The following is a 19,363-nucleotide window of genomic DNA, read 5'->3' as shown; positions in this document are numbered from 1 at the left end:
TAATGGCATTGTTGATTAGATGCTTTTTTTTCATTAATCAGACTATTTTGTCTTGAACCACATGGTTTATCCACTAAAAACGTATGGACAATATGGACACAGACATAAGACATTTATTCTATAGTTTATATGATAAGTTATTGAAGTATACATCACCAAAATTACCCCAGATTGCCATAGATTAGCTGTTAATTACCTACATTTCTGAAGATTCGCAACCCTAAACTGCACCGGAAATTAAAACACCCAAAGCATTTGCAAAGGGTTAGTTAAGTGTTCTTTAGTGGTAATCATTTACATCTGTATTTTGACAATGCTGGTCACGTAAAGTAGGCTAAATGTCTTGGGTGCTGCTGGGACCCTCTGAGATATATGTTAACTCCACCCTTGCTATCTTGTTTCAGGGGGAAGTGGGGGTATCCGTGCCCTTGCTCTGCGTCTGTGTCGTAAAACAAATGGATTTCCCTTTTACAGCAACAGTCAGTGGAATGTTAACGAGAATAGTATGTGAATATAAACCCTCCTTTCTCTACAGTGCCTTCAGAATGTTGTTTTTACCATCTACAGTACACACAAAAAGTGAAAACATGTTTTTAAACATTTTTGCAAATTTATTAAAAATGAAATACTGGAACATCTCATTTACATAAGTAAAAAGTAAACCCCTGAGTCAGTACTTTGTAGAAACACCTTTGGCGGCGAGTAAAGCTTTGCTTTGTCTTGGGTATGTCTGTATCAGCGTGCACATCTGGATTTTTATCCCATTCTTCCTTACAGATTTCCTCAAGCTCTGTTAAGTTAGATGGGGAGCAGTGGTGAACAGCAATCTTCAAGTCTTTCAACAGATTTTCAATGGGATTCAAGTCTGGGCTTTGGCTGGGCCACTCAAGGACTATGACATTTTTGTTCTAAAGTCATTCCAGTTACAGTAGTTATCTGTTGGGATTGATCACTAGGCTAGTATTTCTGTATGCCTCTGAGCTATGCATGAGAAGAACCCCTGGGCCCGCCCCTCTTATGTGGGGAACATGATCAGGCTTTTGGTCATCAGTAAATTGGGCAGCCCCTCCAACCCGAAAGCTCAATGTCAGTGTCTAACACACATGCAAACTTATGCTTGTGCAGACACACAACAATAAAGTCCCATACACACACACATCCCCCTTCCCTACATTCTTAACAGTCCTGAATTATACAGTATATACATTCATATTGCATGCAACAATTCCACACTTGTAGACACACAAACACGCTCCATGGAACACACATTCATGCAAATAATCCCAAGCACACACTCAGACAAATTCAAACCCAGCCCTTTTACAGAAAGGGTGGGGCTTTCCCCTCCACCACACTTCCCAAAAATGTGTGAGAGAGGGTATGACAGAGAGAGAGAGCACAGGGCGTTGCAAGCAAGGGGGGAAATATTGATGAGGATGATGGACCTGATGACGAAGAGTAGAACAATGTGATGATGTGTGGTTCTGGACGAGACTGGAATCTCTAATTAAATCATATCAGACAGTCTGAAGAGAAGAGGCATAGTGACGAGAGAGTATAAAAGATAACAGACGGCCCCCACCAACTAATTCCCAGTTCACTCCACTGCCAAGTACTGTACAAGGTAAGCTCTCCTTTACCACGTAGACTACAGCATCTTGTTTTACAATAGTTAGCAGGACACTACTTAATACTCGTCAAGTGTTTTCTAAACTTTATTGTGAAGTTTTAATTGTCCAAGCAAAACCAAAGCTATCATTGTGATTATAAAGTAGACGACTGTTAAGTCTGGTTTTCTGTAACCATCAATAAATCATTGGGCTGCGATCCAACTTTAATAACTTAAAATGAGCTCCCAAGTGGCGCAGCGGTCTAAGGCACTGCATCTCAGAGCAAGAGGCTTCACTACAGTCCCAGTTTCGTATCCAGGCTGTATCACATCCGGCCGTGATTGGGAGTCTCACAGGGCGGCGCACAATTGGCCCAGCGTTGTCCGGGGTAGGCCGTCATTGTAAATAACAAACTTGCCTAATTGAATAAAAAAACGCTACTATTTTGGGGTCTTACTGTTTGCAAATGATGTGGGAATCTGAATAGAAATGTGTTTTTGAAGAGAACTGAAACTCCACTTTCAGCACATAACAGATTTTATTCAGGAACTTTTGTAAAAAAATCATCATTCATGTCCCTTTCTATTACCTTTGTGATATTGTTAGTCTGTGTAACTTTCCACATATGCTCACCCTCCTGTTTGCTGGACGGATCTTTCGTGACAGGCAAATTGATGATAATTCAGTCCTGGAAATCGGGGGGAAAACATCTCAGCAATTAATGGTGAACTGGAAATGTTTTAGCCATTATACTGTAGAAAGTTCCAGCCCACTCCAGACTGTGGTTTGTTGAAACTGGGACAGATTATATCAGAGAGGAGTCATGGTTTTAAATGTCAGCGCTCTTTCAATCAATCAATCAAGTTTATTTTATATAGCCCTTCGTACATCAGCTAATATCTCGAAGTGCTGTACAAAAAACCCAGCCTAAAACCCCAAACAGCAAGCAATGCAGGTGTAGAAGCACGGTGGCTAGGAAAAACTCCTTAGAAAGGCCAAAACCTAGGAAGAAACCTAGAGAGGAACCAGGCTATGAGGGGTGGCCAGTCCTCTTCTGGCTGTGCCGGGTGGAGATTATAACAGAACATGGCCAAGATGTTCAAAATGTTCATAAATGACAAGCATGGTCAAATAATAATCAGGAATACATTTCAGTTGGCTTTTCATTGCCGATAATTTAAGAGTTGAAAACAGCAGTTCTGGGACAGGTAGGGGTTCCATAACCGCAGGCAGAACAGTTGAAACTGGGACAGCAGCAAGGCCAGGTGGACTGGGGACAGCAAGGAGTCATCATGCCCGGTAGTCCTGACGTATGGTCCTAGGGCTCAGTTCCTCCGAGAGAGAGAAAGAAAGAGAGAAGGAGAGAATTAGAGAGAGCATACTTAAATTCACACAGGACACTGGATAAGACAGGAGAAGTACTCCAGATATAACCAACTGGCCCTAGCCCCCCGACACAAACTACTGCAGCATAAATACTGGAGGCTGAGACAGGAGGGGTCAGGAGACACTGTGGCCCCATCCGAAGATGGGGCCACAGTGTCTTTCAAACTTTCAAATACGGACCTTAAGAATTGAATATTGCTGAGGAGTCAGAAGAGGCATACAAAATAGACACCATTTTCAGATTGTTCTGTGTGTTACTGCAATATGGCAGTGATTGTACCTTATTTATGGCATACTATCAAATGGCAAAATAGTGCTTGTGTTGCGATTCATAACCTCAGAATGACCTCTGCTGGCCAATGGTGCTGTTAAATCATGTCTGTCATGTCTTTCCTCCCAACACTTAAAGGGGAACTGCGATAGGATAATGTTCAACTACAGTTTCTTCAGATGAAACATCTGCCTAAGAGTCAGAGATAAAGCCAGGGAACGATTCTGTCATTATACCGCTGCTATAGTCAATACTGACCAAGTTCCAGTGGTTGTCATTATGTCCCATGGGGAGCAGCATGTTACATACACACCCACACAGGCTGCTATGTTTTTGATGAGGACAAAACTTATCAAAATCTAGTCGCAGTCATATGATATGACACCGATATTTTGATAATAAACTATAACTATGTTATTATAGTCTAAGCAAATAGGCTACATACTAACTGAACTGAAAATGTATTGAAATGGGTAACATCTGGGGAAACACCAGGAACGATTTTATGTTCTTTATTTAAAAATAATAATACATGGCCTGAATAAAAACAATTCCTCTGTGGCTGTGTTCAATGGAAGGACAAACATGCTGCCTTGGAAATACATTTCCTCGGAAAGACTCTGTTTGCATCTTAAAAAGGATCCGCCCCTTTTTTTCAATTCTTGACTAAAATGACATACCCAAATCTAACTGACTGTAGCTCAGGACCTGAAGCAAGGATATGCATATTCTTGATACCATTTGAAAGGAAACACTTTGAAGTTTGTGGAAATGTGAAATGAATGTAGGAGAATATAACACATTAGATCTGGTAAAAGATAATACAAAGAAAAAAGCATGTTTTTTTATTTTTTTTATTTTTTACCATCTTCTATGAAACACAAGAGAAAGGCCTAATGTATTATTCCAGACGCAATTTAGATTTTGGCCACTAGATGGCAGCAGTGTATGTGCAACGTTTTAGACTGATCCAATGAACCATTGCATCCAATGAGCCATTGCATTTCTGTTCAACTGTCCAAATGTGCCTAATTGGTTTATTAATAACTTTTCAAGTTCATAACTGTGCACTCTCCTCAAACAATAGCATGGTATTATTTCACTTTAATAGCTACTGTAAATTGGATTAACAAGAATTTAAGCTTTCTGCCAATATCGGATATGTCTATGTCCTGGGAAATGTTCTTGTTACTAATCGCATTAGCCAACATTAGACACACCGATCCTGTAGAGGTTTTAATACATCCTAGCCACACAGAAAATAGCATTCTGTTGCCATTTGACTTTAATAACGAACCAGGGTCCTTATGGAGAGAGCCCGAAACCAAACGGACTATAATATTGGTAGAGCTTTTCCACTGGGCACACACTGGTTGAATCAACGTTGTTTCTATGTAATTGCAAAGATATGACGTTGAACCAACGTGGAATAGACGTTGAATTGACGTCTGTGTCCAGTGGGTTGTAAAAGCTGCCTCCTCTGTCATTATAAACAATTGAAACAGTCCACAACCCCAGACAGCTGCAGTCAACCAGTCTGCTAAGGTTTTGGCGTGGCCATCCTCCAACTACAGCACTTGGTGGTATAAAACTTAAATGTTTTATATTTTTTGTTGAATTTTGCAATTCTTTTACTGGTACTTTGCAACTTTTCACCTTTCATTCAATTACTAACATGTTAGTAGTGCACTTATTTTTGACGTTTTTCCTAACAATATTTGCTGTGGTTTCATTTTCCTTACTTGAAGCACTTACTCGAGTGGCTCTAGATATGAGTGTCTGCTAACTAGGGTTGCAAAGCTACCGGTGATTTATCAAAGTTACCGGAATCTTCTGTAATTTTGATAATTAACAGGCAATTTATGGTAATTTAGCTAATTAATACTTGAAAAACTTTTTTAAAATGTATTCGTACAGAGTATTATTTTTTTAATTTTTATATCTGTGTCCATATTATCCATGAGTTTCTAGTAGATAGACCATATGGTTCAAGAGGAAATAGCCTGATTAATGAAAAAAAGCATCTAATCAACAATGGCATTATTTTCAATGAACTCTTCCAACTATTGTCTTTTCCCCAACTGCCACCAGTTTGGCTGCAAAACATTTACAACAAAAACCTATTGACATAGTGAAACATATAAAAAAACATAGAAAGGATATTTCATGCTGAAAACTTCATATTAAATACCAACCACATAGATCAACACTACATATTCCCTTTTTTCCCTGGAAACAACAGCCATTTTGGATCCAATCAAAGATAGAGAAACATGAAAACCAAAACATCCCATTCTTATGTAGCCTATCTCACACAGTTTCTTGTAAACTATGAATGTATGGTCGTACTTTTGGTTTACCCTCGTTTGAATAGAAAGGTGTGATACTTATATTAGGTCCAACGATGAAGTACTATTAAATGGGGACTAAGCAGTTGAAACAATAACCAAGCGGATCCCCTCCCCTGTTTCGATAAAAAGCTGAGGAGCGGTGCTGGAGAAATTTAACCACTCTCAAATTAATGGACAGATGCAAGGATTGACCATCTATGATATCAACATTATAGTTTTATTAATTTTTTGAGGCTATTATTTGTTTATATTTACTTTGTTTACAAACATTGGAGTAAAAAAAGCTTATATTTTGTGACACAGTTGATCTAAGCTCATGAGGCATTTATAAGTTATATTCTTCAAGAATCAATGGTTACATACAATATATATACAAAAGTATATATATATCCACATCAGTGGATTCGACTATTTCAGACACACCCGTTGCTTGTAGGTGTATAAAATCGAGCACACAGCCATGCGATCTCGATAGACAGACATTGGCAGTAGAATGGCCTTACAGAAGAGCTCAGTGATGTTGAATGTGGCACCGTCATAGGATGTCACCTTTTCAACAAGTTAATTAGTCAAATTTCTGCCCATCTAGAGCTTCCCTGGTCAACTGTAAGTGCTGTTGTTGTGAAGTGGAAATGTCTAGGAGCAACAACAGCTCAGCCGGGAAGTGGTAAGCCACACAAGCTCACTGAACGGGACCGCCGAGTGCTGAAGCACGTGTAGCATAATAATTGTCTGTCCTCGGTTGCAACACTCACCGAGTTCCAAACTGTCTCTGTAAGGAACGTCAGCACAAGAAGTGTTCTTCAGGAGTTTCATGAAATGGGTTTCCATGGCCGAGCAGCAGCACACAAGCCTAAGATCACAATGTGCAATGCCAACCGTTGGTTGGAGAGGTGTAAAGCTCGCCGCCATTGGACTCTGGAAGAGGTGGAACCGCGTTCTTTGGAGTGATGAATCGTGCTTCACCATCTGCTAGTCCGACGGACGAATCTGGGTTTGGTGGATGCCAGGAGAACGCAGCCTACCTCAATGCATAGTGACAACTGTAAAGTTTGGTGGAGGAGGAATAATGGTCTGGGGCTGTTTGTCATGGAATGGGGTAGGCCCCTTAGTTCCAGTGAGGGAAAATCGTAACACTACAGTATACAATGACATTCTAGATGATTATGTGCCACCAACTTTGTGGGAACAGTTTGGGGAAGGCCCTTTCTTGTTTCAGCAGGACAATTCCCCCGTGCACAAAGTGAGGTCCATACAGAAATGGTCTATCGAGATTGGTGTGGAAGAACTTGACTGGCTTGCACAGAGCCCTGACCTCAACCCCATCGAATGCCTTTTGGATGAATTGGAACGCTGACTGCGAGCCATGCCTATTCGCCCAACATCAGTGCCCGACCTCACTAATGGTCTTGTGGCTGAATGGAAGCAAGTCCCCGCAGCAATGTTCCAACATCTAGTGGAAAGCCTTCTCAGAACAGTGGAGGCTGTTATAGCAGCAATGGGGGGAACAACCCCATATTAACGCCCATGATTTTGGAATGAGATGTTCGATGAGCAGGTGTCCACATACTTTTGGTTATGTAGTGTATCATCAATTAATAAGTACAAAAAATGGATATAGCAACTGCCGATTGCCCCTAAGTCAACAGAGATTTAAGATTCTAGTACTAGACGATAGGCTAGTCTCTTTGGCCTGCACCCTCCCATGGTCTTATATCCACATAAAACCAATTTTACAAAACACTATTTCAAGAAATTATGATGCAGCTTTATTTGTCTGGCGCATTTTTCACCTCACTCATTTTATTTATTACATCTTATTTTACTTTGTGTATTTTTTGTTTAGTGTCACGTGCAAACACATACTGCTTCATAAACTTGACATTTTGTTTGTGTGTGCATGACATCAAACAAAGCTAACCCCTCTTCCTCTTTTCTAGGAGCATCAATGGACCTGTCAATCAACCTCCACCCCTTTCTCCTCCTCTTTTCCATCAGTGGAGTTCTTGGAGTGTGCCCAGATGGATGCCAGTGCAGAGACAGCAAAATCCTCTGCCAAGGCAGGTCAATCACAGAGTTCCCGTCCTCAGTGCCTGGCTCTACCACCACCTTCTACATCTCCAACACCAACATTACCGATCTCAAACCCCATGACTTGGCTGCTTTTGCCGAGGCCCTTGGCATCTTTGTGGTCAAAGACACTGGGATCAGAGAGGTGTTCCCTGGCACCTTTGACCTCAGTCATAACCTGGGTGCCCTGGGCTTCACCGGCACTGAGCTGAATGACCTACCTGAGGCCCTGTTTCTAAACCTGGTGAAGCTGGAATCTCTGACTCTGAGCGGCAACAAGCTCCTGGTGCTCCGCCCTGCCTGGCTCAACTCCCTCACTGCTCTTAGGACCCTGGACATAGGCAAGAACCTCATCACGTCTGTACCTGAGGAGGCCTTTCGCTCCGTCACTGAGCTGCAGCATCTCTCCCTAGCCAGGAATAACATCAGTCAGTTCTCAAGGGACACCTTCAGGGGCCTGAGAAATCTCAAATCCCTGCGTCTGAACCGGAACGCTCTCAGGGAGATCCCTGACGGAGCGTTGGATGACCTGGTGAGCCTGGAGGAGATTTCTCTGCAGGATAACGCCATCACTCAACTCCCCGCTAACCTGTTCTCCCAGCTGCAGAGCCTGCAGAAGCTTTATCTCTCCAGCAACCGTCTGACTTCCCTCCCACAGGGGATTTTCCTCAACCTCCCAAACTTGGCCCAGATTTCCCTGTATGAGAATGAGCTCCAGAGTCTGTCCCCAGGGGTTTTTGGGCCCATGGCCCTGAAGGAGCTGTGGCTGTATGACAACCGGCTGACACGCCTGGAGGGCAAAACCTTCAGCAACCTGACCCAGCTACGTCTGCTGGTGCTGAGCCGGAACCAGATCAGCTCTGTGTCCCCCAGGGCCTTCAGTGGGCTGGCCGAGCTGGGGGAAGTGTCCCTGCACACCAACCTCCTCACCAGCCTGTGGGAAGGGACCTTCCAGGGGCTGCCCAAGCTGGTCAACATCTCCCTCAAGCACAATTACATCAGCTCCCTCCCCGCAGGGCTTCTCCAGGGCCAGACCCAACTTGGCCAGCTGGTCCTCCACAACAACTCCCTACCCAACCTGCCCTCAGAGCTCCTCAGCACCCTAACGGTGGCCAAGGAGGTGTTGCTGGCTGACAACCCCTGGAGGTGCGACCAGGACATTGTGCCACTGCGAGACTGGCTGACACGGCACCCCACCAAGACCAACCTCAGTGCTGTGGTGTGCCTCACGCCCTCTGCCCTGAGCGGTTACAGCATAGCCAACCTGACCAACGACGAGCTGATGCAGGATACTACGTCAGCCGTCCCTGATATCGCCCCCACAGAGAAGAGGAGGAAACCCCACACCCCCCCTCCCAAGACGAGCACCCCCTCTCCTGCTGCAGAGGCCACACCCACTCAGGAGCAGGGGGAGGACACCGGCAGTGGGCGGGGGAACGGAGAGGGCGTGTCCAGGAACACGCAGATCATTATCACCGCGGTGGTCTGCACCGCCGTCATCATCAGTCTCATCGTCTGCTGCGTCTGTTGGAGGAGGAACAAGAGAGGCAACCGCAACCTTGGCCGCAGGAACAAAAACAACTCGGTCATCTAGACTGGCCCAGAGGCCTGAGCACCACATAGGAGGTGTACTGTACAGTAATGCTGAACACGCCTGAGCAAACAACCTTCTGATGTGGTCTTTCCCAAACATGTTAGCACAGGAACCCATCATGTCGCTATTAAGAACCCTTGACCAAGGACAGACGAGCTTGGCCCTGACTTTTGGGAAACTCCACTCTGATGGAATAAGTGGCTCTGATTGGGATTCCATAATATGATTACTAAGTCCCTCTTGAAGCTCTTTAGCAAGCTTGCTGTGGTCTGATGTTTTGCACAACAAAAAATAAAGATACCATAAACTGTAACAATAATCACATGAAAATGGCATGGATGGTATGCACAAAATGCCATGCATGTTTTTCTTTTCAATACTGGACAAATACTTCATACTGAACAAATCTAATGTTCAACATATATCTAATCACATAGCTGTTGATTTTCAAGTAAAGCTTTCTTTCTATGATTTACTAACTGAAACTAGGCTTGTTATTGTGTCATTTTTATATCAAGACTTATTGCAGTAATTAATAGATATACAGTGCATTCGGGAAAACATTAAGACCCCTTCACTTTTTCCACATTGTGTTACGTTACAACCTTGTTCTAAAATGGATTAAATTGTTGTTGTTTTTTCTCACCAATCTACACACAATACCCTATAATGACAAAGCAAAAACAGGTTTTTAGAAAATGTCTTAAATATCACATGTACGTAAGTAGCTCTCCGAATGCACTGTAGGCTGGTTTCATCTCATTGCAAATGGTTATGCTTCACACACACACATCAAGTCAAATGACTGACTGTTATATTTAATAAATACGCTACATATTAGTGATATTCTGAAATGCTTAAGAGACAAGGGTTCATTGTGTGGCACAGTGTGTTAAAAATTACATTTTAACAACAACAATGTGTTCAATTGATGTGAGGGCATTCAACTTCCCTTCTTCAGTACTTGATCAAGTTGCACATCACAAACACTTGTTCTTCAGGAAAACTGAAGCCTGGCTATTGGAGTGAGAAGTCAACACACGAATCAAATTTGGATTGCATTCTGAGTAGGCTACAACAGAGATTCATGATCAGATGGGTTTATGCCAAGGTTTCATGATGAGGTTGGCTGGGGTTCACATTAAGAGCTCTGCAATGACCTTGGCACCCACTGATTGTGTGTGGGCGAGATTCTGACTTCATCCTTGTACATTCCATGTGTCTAATGCTCGCTGATGGTATTTAGCAACGGAATGTAAACCTTATCTCAACTGTATGCTGCAGTGTGTCACAAATCAACCAATGGTTTTACACTTCATTAGAGTAGACTATAAAACACTCCCATCTAGTAGACATATAATAAGTAATATATATGATTTGTCATGCTCAACAAAATTTCACAAACCATAAAATCCAGAGGCTAAAGCAAGGTTAGTTGACTAGCTAACGAGGCTAAAATAGTAGGATTAAATAGCATTAGGCTAGTTATTTGTCACACAGCCTCTGTACCTAGAAAATAAACACATTACGATGAGAAAACACACATTAACCTAGACAATAGCTATACTTATCAGGAAAAACTGAGTATTAGCTGACTAGCTAGTCAGACTGACCAAATGTAGCTAGCTAGCTAGGTAGCTGAACAGAAAAGAAGTTAACCTCAAACTCTCATAAAGAATAGGCCTTAATCACTTGTGTTCATTATGGAAAAAGATATTAGGACTTGTCCCGGTCATTTCATTTCTGACAGCATTGGCCTCTTGAAGACAATTTCTCTTCAAAATAACTGATGAATTGAACAATAACAATATAATATTGTATATAAGTCACAATGCATTTGAATATTGAATATAGTGATTCGCATTGTATTAGCAGTAATATTTTACAATATATTTCCGTTGCATAAGCATCAATCCCTCTCCTCTGGGGAAAACTGTGAAACTGCCTGTTTGACACAAGGCCAGCGTTATGGGCGGGCCAGGCCCCTCTAAGGCCCTCCCGTAATGCCGGTCCTGTGTTAAATAGTGGCCCTGTGTCAAACATGCAGTGTCACAGTGTCTACCATACCTCCTTGCTCAGCCAAATAAAATATTGGGATGGGCAATATTTGACCGAGACGCGCGCCGACACAAAGTTGCATCAATTTCAGATAAGGCATCCGAGCGAGCGAAACAGCACCCCTCTGTCTCAGTATGTGTAGCCCATGTGTCTGATGCTGTCTGGACAGAAATATGATGGCATGTCATACTCTTTTTGGCCAGAAAGCATCGAATACATGGGCAACATGTAGTAAGACAGAGGGGCGCTGTTTTGCTCGCTCTGACGCTTTCTCCGGTGAGATAGTTTTAGCCAGTTTCGAATTGGCGGGTGCACAATGCACTGTTCAGATGCTGGAATTGTTTGGATGAATGTGAGAAGGTAACTGGGATTGTCAAACCAATCAGATGAAAACATAATGTCTGGTTGTGTTCATGCCACATTAACCCATAACAGTCTAAAGGGGGGGTTGAATTATCGCAAAAAAAATACTATTTTAAATGTTTTACTATTTTCTACATTGTAGAATAATAGTGAAGACATCAACACTATGAAATGAAACATATGGAATCATATAGCAACCAAAAAAGTGATACAAATCAAAATATATTTTAGATTTTAGATTCTTCAAAGTAGCCGCCCTTTGCTTTGATGACAGCTTTGCACACTCTTGGCATTCTCTCAACCAGCTTCATGAGGAATGCTTTTCCAACAATCTTGAAGGAGTTCCCACGTATGATGAGCACTTGTTGGCTGCTTTTCCTTCACTCTGCAGTCGAACTCATCCCAAACCATCTCAAATGGGTTGAGGTTGGGTGATTGTGGAGGCCAGAACATCAGATGCTACACTCCATCACTCTCCTTGGTCAATTAGCCCTTACACAGCCTGGAGGTGTGTTTTGGGTCATTGTCCTGTTGAAAAAGAAATGATAGTCGCACTAAGTGCAAACCAGATGGGATGGTGTATCGCTGCAGAATGCTGTGGTAGCCATGCTGCTTAAGTGTGCCTTCAATTCTAAATAAATCCCAGTAATGACAGTATGACAGTGTTACCAGCAAAGTAACAAATAATGACAGTGTTACCAGCAAAGCACCCCCTCACACCACACCTCCTCCTCCATGCTTCAAGGTGAGAATCCTACACACAGATATCATTCGTTCACTTACTCTGTGTCTCACAAAGACGGCAGTTGGAACCAAAAATGTCAAATTTGGACTCATTAGACTAAAGGACAGATTTCCACCGGTCTAATGTCCATTGCTCGTGTTTCTTGGCCCAAGCAAGTCTCTTCTTATTATTGGTGTCCTTTAGTGGTGGTTTCTTTGCAGCAATTTGACCATGAAGGCCTGATTTGTGCTGTCTCCTCTGAACAGTTGATGTTAAGATGTGTCTGTTACTTGAACTCTGTGAAGCATTTATTTGGGCTGCAATTACTGAGGCTGGCAACTTTAATGAACTTATCCTCTGCAGTAGAGGTAACTCTGGGTCTTCCTTCCCTGTGGCGGTCCTCATGAGAGACAGTTTCATCAAAGCGCTTGATGATTTTTGTGACTGCACTTTTCTTGAAATGTTCCGTATTGACTGACCTTCATGTCTTATAGTAATGATGGACTGTCATTTCTCTTTGCTTATTTGACCTGTTCTTGCCATAATATGAACTTGGTATTTTACCAAATAGGGCTATCTTCTGTATTCCACCACTACCATGTCACAACACAAATGATTGTCTCAAACGCATTAAGAAGGAAAGCAATTCCACAAATGAACTTTTAACAGAAGCACACCTGTTAATTGAAATGCATTCCAGGTGACTACCTCATGAAGCTGTTTGAGAGAATGCCAAGAGTGTGCAAAGCTGTCATCAAGGCAAAGGGTGGCTACTTTGAAGAATCTAAATATTAAATATATTTTGATTTGTTTAATACTTTTTTGTTTACTACATGATTCCATATGTGTTATTTCATAGTTGTGATGTCTTCAATATTATTCTACAATGTAGAAAATAATAAAAATAAAGAAAAAACATTGAATGAGTAGGTGTGTCCAAACTTTTGACTGGTACTGTATATAAAAAATGATTAAATGAAAATACTTTTTGGACTTATTGCTATTAGCCCATACAAACACATTGAATAACAGGTTCACTACATGGAACAACAGATAGTCCCCCCAAAATATCAAAAGGAAGTATGTTCTGAAGTGTCTGTCCTATATTTGAGAGATATAAGAAATATCAGGAAACATTTGTTTGGAATTTTTATTTTTATCTACAGACGATTTTGGGAGAAGACCGATTTTTGGGATGTCTCATGGTCTGACAAACACCACTCTAGCTCTGTCACCTTTCACCTCAGGTGAAGTCCGACATCGGCCGATGCGGTGGACTGAGACGCATCCAACAGATATCTCAAGCTTAAACTGACAGCTTTTTATGGGGGATGTTTTATTATTAGGATAATTCGATTTCTGGGGGAGCGGACATTGACTCTAGGAAGATAATACATTTTTACAGTTAAATTACGGCAAGGAGGTCTCATGAAAAAATAGGCTCCCTATGGAAATCAAATGCTTGTCCAACTGATTCGTTCTAGGCCGGCCCTGATTTGACAAAGGAACATTTGATTGTACCTGTAGTATTTTGGTAAGAAAGCTGGAAATGCAGAATGGTGCTACTGAGTGGTGGTGGAGGACACATGAGGCTAAATTCAAACAGACAGGAAACAAGAAGTAAACAACTAAACACACAATTATACACAACTGCAAGAGAGCTGGATTAGGGCTTCATAGGCTATCTTGAGTAATGCAGCTTGTAGGCTTTCCGCCAACTTTCGGCAGGTAAATGAAGACATTGCCACCTAAACTTTCCTAAATGAATGACAGAAACTCTTCTACCTACTACTTTATGAACCTGCTAGTTTATGAATATGTACATTCACCTCCCCAATGTGTGTTCTATGGGCTCAGGCCTCTGTTCCTTCTTGTCTCTGGAAGCAGAGGGTTCTCTATTCACGCCCCATGATAGCACACTGGAAGCCTGCTGTGGGACTTAGATAAGCTGATTAACAGGAGTAAACTGTGTTTGCCTGACTCTCTCTATAACTGTCTTACTCGCCTCTGTCCATTATAAGCCTCAAGACGAGAGGAAATCATCAGGTATGGCTGTTTCCTTTTGTATCAGACGTCACTTAGCATTACATGAATTAGTTGACTAGCATGTACAGTATACCGTCATTGCTCTGCTTAGCATTTATTGTTTTGTTGCAGGTATCACTTCAGGGCTTCATAGGCTATCTTGAATAATGCAGCATGTAAGCTTTCTGTTAACTTTCAAACTATTCTCTTTGAATCAGTAATATAAAGGTGAATATATCAAGTTAATTGCAATATCAAAACAAAATCTTTACATGAAAGGTTTTATATCTTTTCAGGAAAAAATGACTAGAGGACACACCTTCATCTGTCTTCTGCCTTTACTGATTGGGTATTCATCTCAGTCCTGTGAGAAGGAGACCGACTGCCCCAAAGACAACCAGGATGTTTACGGCAAGGAAGTGACACAGATCCCAGTAAGTCTGAAAGCAGGTGTCACAGAGGTCTTCTTTGTGGAAAGTAACATCAGTGTCATCCCAAAGGGGGCCTTCGCCACCAACCCGAGTCTGGAAAAGGTAGAGTTCATCACCACCCCCACCGTGTCCATGGAGAACGGTGCTTTCGAGGGATTGGTCGACCTCAAGCATATTGAGATCTCCAGTACCCCACTAACATCCTTGTCTGTAGACGTCTTCCAAGACCTGCACAACCTGGAAATACTTCTGCTGAAACTCAACAAGATCCGTAGTCTGGAGAAAGGATTGTTTGATGGCCTTAAGAAACTGAGAGAACTCCAATTACACATAAACAAGATTGACACCATCGAGGAGGGGACATTTGATGACCTAGAAAACCTTCGGACCCTCCATCTGGCCAAAAACCACCTCAGTTCTGTGTCCTCCGCCCTGTTCTCAAAGCTGCACAAACTGGAGGTACTGAGGCTCTATGAGAACCAACTTACCGCCATTCCTGACGATATATTAGAAAATCTTTCCAATTTAAAGGAGATCGCTCTACAGGGTAACAAAATCACTTCAATATCAGCTAATTTGTTCCCACATAAAGACAAATTAAACAAGATACTTTTGGACAATAACATGTTGACTGAATTGCCTCCAGAAATATTTGTGGGCTTTCCTCTGCTTAAAACATTGACACTAAATGGAAATAAACTTGCAAGTCTACCCCCTGTCCTCTTTGGAGAGATGCCCAAACTGACTGAGTTGAGTCTCAGTCGAAACATGATTACCAGCCTTCCTCAGGGAGTATTTAGTCCTCTTAAGAAACTCAGGAAGTTGGATCTGTCTAACAACCAATTGTTCACCGTGTCTGAAGAGTCTTTTGAGGGCCTTGAGAAGCTAACAGAACTCAATCTTCAATACAACCACATCAAATCATTGAAAGCAAACACCTTTGAAAAGCTGACATCACTAACCACCCTTAGACTGGCTCATAATAGCCTGGGGACACTTCCAGAGGATATATTTGACCCCTTACCAAAACTCAGCAAAGTCTATTTAAACAACAACATTTGGGATTGTGACTGCAGGATGGTCCCCCTCTTCAATTGGATGAAGGCAAACCCTGGCAAGATCAAGTCTATGTCTCCTGAGATCTGTAACCAGCCGGAGGATTTAAAAGGACAAGAAATCATGTCTCTCAAAGAGGACCAGCTCATATGTCCTATAACTCCTCTGACCACTATCCCTTCACTCACCACAACCACCACCACCACCACAACCCAAACAAACACACCACTTGTAACCACAATGCCCACTACTAGAGTTACAACTACATTGACAACCCCTCAGCCACCTACAACCACTCAGCCAACTACTCTACCCACTACGACACCAACAACCACAGAGCCTACGACTCCTCAGCCACCTACATCTACTCTGCCAACTACAATGGCCACCACAACTGAAGCCACCACCCCAACTACAACCACCATTGTGACCACCTCACTAATAACCACAACTCTGATACCCACCACGAAAGGGACAACCACAGCACTGACTACAACCACATTACCCACATCCGCAAAAATCACCACTTTAGCCCCTTCAACACCCACAGCTCCTACCACAACCACCACCTTAGCCCCGACCACAACCACAGCTCCTACAACAACCACCACTTTAGCCCCTTCCACAACCACAGCTCCTACCACAACCACCACCTTAGCCCCTAACACAACCACAGCTCCTACCACAACCACAACCACCTTAGCCCCAACCACAACCACTGTCACAACCTCAATACCCACCACCACACTTTTTACCACTTTCCCAACAACCACCATCACAAGAACCACCCGGAGAACCACCATCACAAGAACCACCTGGAGAGACTCAACACAGCCACTGACCACGTCAAGGATCTTCAGCTGTCCCAACATAGCACCTTCTCGTCACCCGTCCCCCTCCTACTACACCCGTCAGGCCTGGAGCAAGACCTCGCAGTGCAGGGCCCAGATGATATCCTACACAGCCATGCTGGTGGTGGAGATAGGCTGCACCCTGGTGCTGGCTAAGTTCACCCTGTCTCTGTACAGCTTGCTCCAGCGCAGGGAGAGGCTGTACACCCAGGTCAACCTGACTCACTTTTCCTACAGAAAGGAGGTCACGCTGAGGCCAGTCAAGGTGACAGAGACTGTGGGTCTGTGATCAGGGGGGGGGGGGGGGTAGATTTGATGGCATATGGTCCAGCTCCATCCTCAGACAATTGATTTCATTTTTGGTGAAATTCAAATTTCTGGATAAGGCTTTAAATACGGGATAAAATACTGCTATGCCACATGATTGCACAAAACACAAGGTCCTAGTGATGCGGTAAGGCAGAAGAAAATAGGGAATGTTTGTCATCTTTTCTGAAAAATAAATAAACACAAACATATGAATCATTCAAACATATTAATGAATCTCTTTTTACATCAGCCGATGTCTTTGGGCTGCCACAGCCCAGGAGTAGTTCAATACAGTAACACTGCCACAGCCCAGGAGTAGTTCAATACAGTAACACTGCCACGGCCCAGGAGTAGTTCAATACAGTAACACTGCCACGGCCCAGGAGTAGTTCAATACAGTAACACTGCCACAGCCCAGGAGTAGTTCAATACAGTAACACTGCCACGGCCCAGGAGTAGTTCAATACAGTAACACTGCCACAGCCCAGGAGTAGTTCAATACAGTAACACTGCCACGGCCCAGGAGTAGTTCAATACAGTAACACTGCCACAGCCCAGGAGTAGTTCAATACAGTAACACTGCCACGGCCCAGGAGTAGTTCAATACAGTAACACTGCCACGGCCCAGGAGTAGTTCAATACAGTTACACTGCCACAGCCCAGGAGTAGTTCAATACAGTAACACTGCCACGGCCCAGGAGTAGTTCAATACAGTAACACTGCCACAGCCCAGGAGTAGTTCAATACAGTAACACTGCCACAGCCCAGGAGTAGTTCAATACAGTAACACTGCCACAGCCCAGGAGTAGTTCAATACAGTAACACTGCCACGGCCCAGGAGTAGTTCAATACAGTAACACTGCCACAGCCCAGGAGTAGTTCAATACAGTAACACTGCCACGGCCCAGGAGTAGTTCAATACAGTAACACTGCCACGGCCCAGGAGTAGTTCAATACAGTAACACTGCCACGTCCCAGGAGTAGTTCAATACAGTAACACTGCCACAGCCCAGGAGTAGTTCAATACAGTAACACGTTATGTAAGTCATAAAGATATTGTCCGTGTCGGGTAATTGTTGCTCATAGTGAATAGGCCTACTTAGTTCATACTTATCTAATAGTTGAATGCCCATACAATATCTACTGTACACTGTGTATACCAAATATTAGAAACATCTTCCTAATATTGAGTTGCACCAACCCCCCCTCGCCCCCCTTGTCTCAGAACAGCCTGAATTCGTCAGGTCATGGACTCTACAAGGTGCCAAAAGCATTCCACAGGGATGCTGGTCCATGTTGACTCCAATGCTTCCCACAGTTGTGTCATTGGCTGGATGTCCTTTGGATGGTGGACTGTTCTTGATACACACGGGAAACTGTTGATCGTGAGAAATCTAACAGCGTGGCAGTTCTTAACACAAACCGGTGTACCTGGTACCTACTACCATACGCCGTTCAAAGGCACTGAAATCTTTTGTCTTGCCCATTCACCTTCTGAATGGCACACAACCAATCCATGTCTCAATTGTCTCAAGACTTAAAAATCTTTATTTAACCTGTCTCCTCCCCTTCATCATGTTGTGTATTGTATACTCAGTGTATATCACTCTTTACATCGTATGCAAACACCTTTGAAAAGCTGACATCACTAACCACCCTTAGACTGGCTCGTAATAGCCTGGGGACACTTCCAGAGGATATATTTGATATGATAATAATAGTAGTTTCATTTGTACATAGTTGAAGATCCTATTCTTTATTTTCAAAACAAAATAAATGTTGTTCCTGTAAGCAACAGTCATGGTAGAAAGCTCTCTCTGCATTGTCTACTGATGTAAAAAAATATATAAAAAATAAATAAACTCCTAAAAAAAGAGACCTGCCTCTGGCTTTAAACCAAGTCTGTGTGTCAGTGTATGCCGATGATTCAACCACATGCTCATCAGCAACCACAGCTAATGAAGTCACTGAAACCCTTAACAAAGAGTTGCAGTCTGTTTTGGAATGGGTGGCCAGTAATAAACTGGTCCTGAACATCTCTAAAAATAAGAGCATTGTATTTGGTACAAATCATTCCTTCAGTTCTAGACCTCAGCTGAATTGGGTAATGAATGGTGTGGCTGTTGAACAAGTTGAGGAGACTAAATTTCTTGGTGTTACCTGAGATTGCAAACTGTCAAAACATATATATTCAATGGTTGTAAAGATGGAAGAGGTCTATCTGTAATAAAGATAAAAGCGCTGCTTTTTTTTGTTGACAGTCC

At 42.8% G+C, this 19,363-nt stretch overlaps 2 protein-coding genes and 1 long non-coding RNA gene across 5 annotated transcripts; 2 read left to right on the top strand and 1 right to left on the bottom strand.

The window, feature by feature from the left end:
- Positions 1–1,486: 1,486 nt before the first annotated feature.
- On the top strand, positions 1,487–10,122 carry LOC139539494 (leucine-rich repeat-containing protein 15-like). Its single transcript, XM_071342506.1, has 2 exons — positions 1,487–1,624; positions 7,559–10,122. Exon 2 carries the CDS (start codon positions 7,567–7,569, stop codon positions 9,280–9,282), a length of 1,716 nt encoding a protein of 571 aa, XP_071198607.1. The 5' UTR covers positions 1,487–1,624; positions 7,559–7,566; the 3' UTR covers positions 9,283–10,122.
- Positions 1,619–14,887, bottom strand: LOC139539495 (uncharacterized). Of its 2 annotated transcripts, XR_011667957.1 has the most exons (3): positions 14,772–14,887; positions 13,949–14,019; positions 1,619–2,942 (listed from the first exon to the last, which is right to left on the bottom strand). It is a non-coding gene; the product is annotated as an uncharacterized lncRNA (long non-coding RNA). The 2 variants fall into 2 exon arrangements; XR_011667956.1 differs by lacking the exon at positions 1,619–2,942 and having other exon boundaries at positions 13,560–14,019.
- LOC139539493 (carboxypeptidase N subunit 2-like) lies at positions 14,393–18,983 on the top strand. 2 transcript variants are annotated; one of them, XM_071342503.1, is made up of 3 exons: positions 14,402–14,473; positions 14,585–14,628; positions 14,749–18,983. In XM_071342503.1, the coding sequence occupies exons 2-3, from the start codon at positions 14,620–14,622 to the stop codon at positions 17,077–17,079; spliced, it is 2,340 nt and encodes a 779-aa protein (XP_071198604.1). In that variant the 5' UTR covers positions 14,402–14,473; positions 14,585–14,619; the 3' UTR covers positions 17,080–18,983. The 2 variants fall into 2 exon arrangements, with proteins under 2 accessions (XP_071198605.1, XP_071198604.1); XM_071342504.1 differs by lacking the exon at positions 14,585–14,628 and having other exon boundaries at positions 14,393–14,473.
- The last annotated feature ends 380 nt before the right edge of the window (positions 18,984–19,363 follow it).

The sequence above is a fragment of the Salvelinus alpinus genome, chromosome 15, assembly GCF_045679555.1.
Source record: "Salvelinus alpinus chromosome 15, SLU_Salpinus.1, whole genome shotgun sequence".
NCBI lineage: Eukaryota > Metazoa > Chordata > Actinopteri > Salmoniformes > Salmonidae > Salvelinus > Salvelinus alpinus.
The sequence above is the reverse complement of the archived record's forward strand: the minus strand, read 5'-3'. Positions and strand labels throughout refer to the sequence as shown.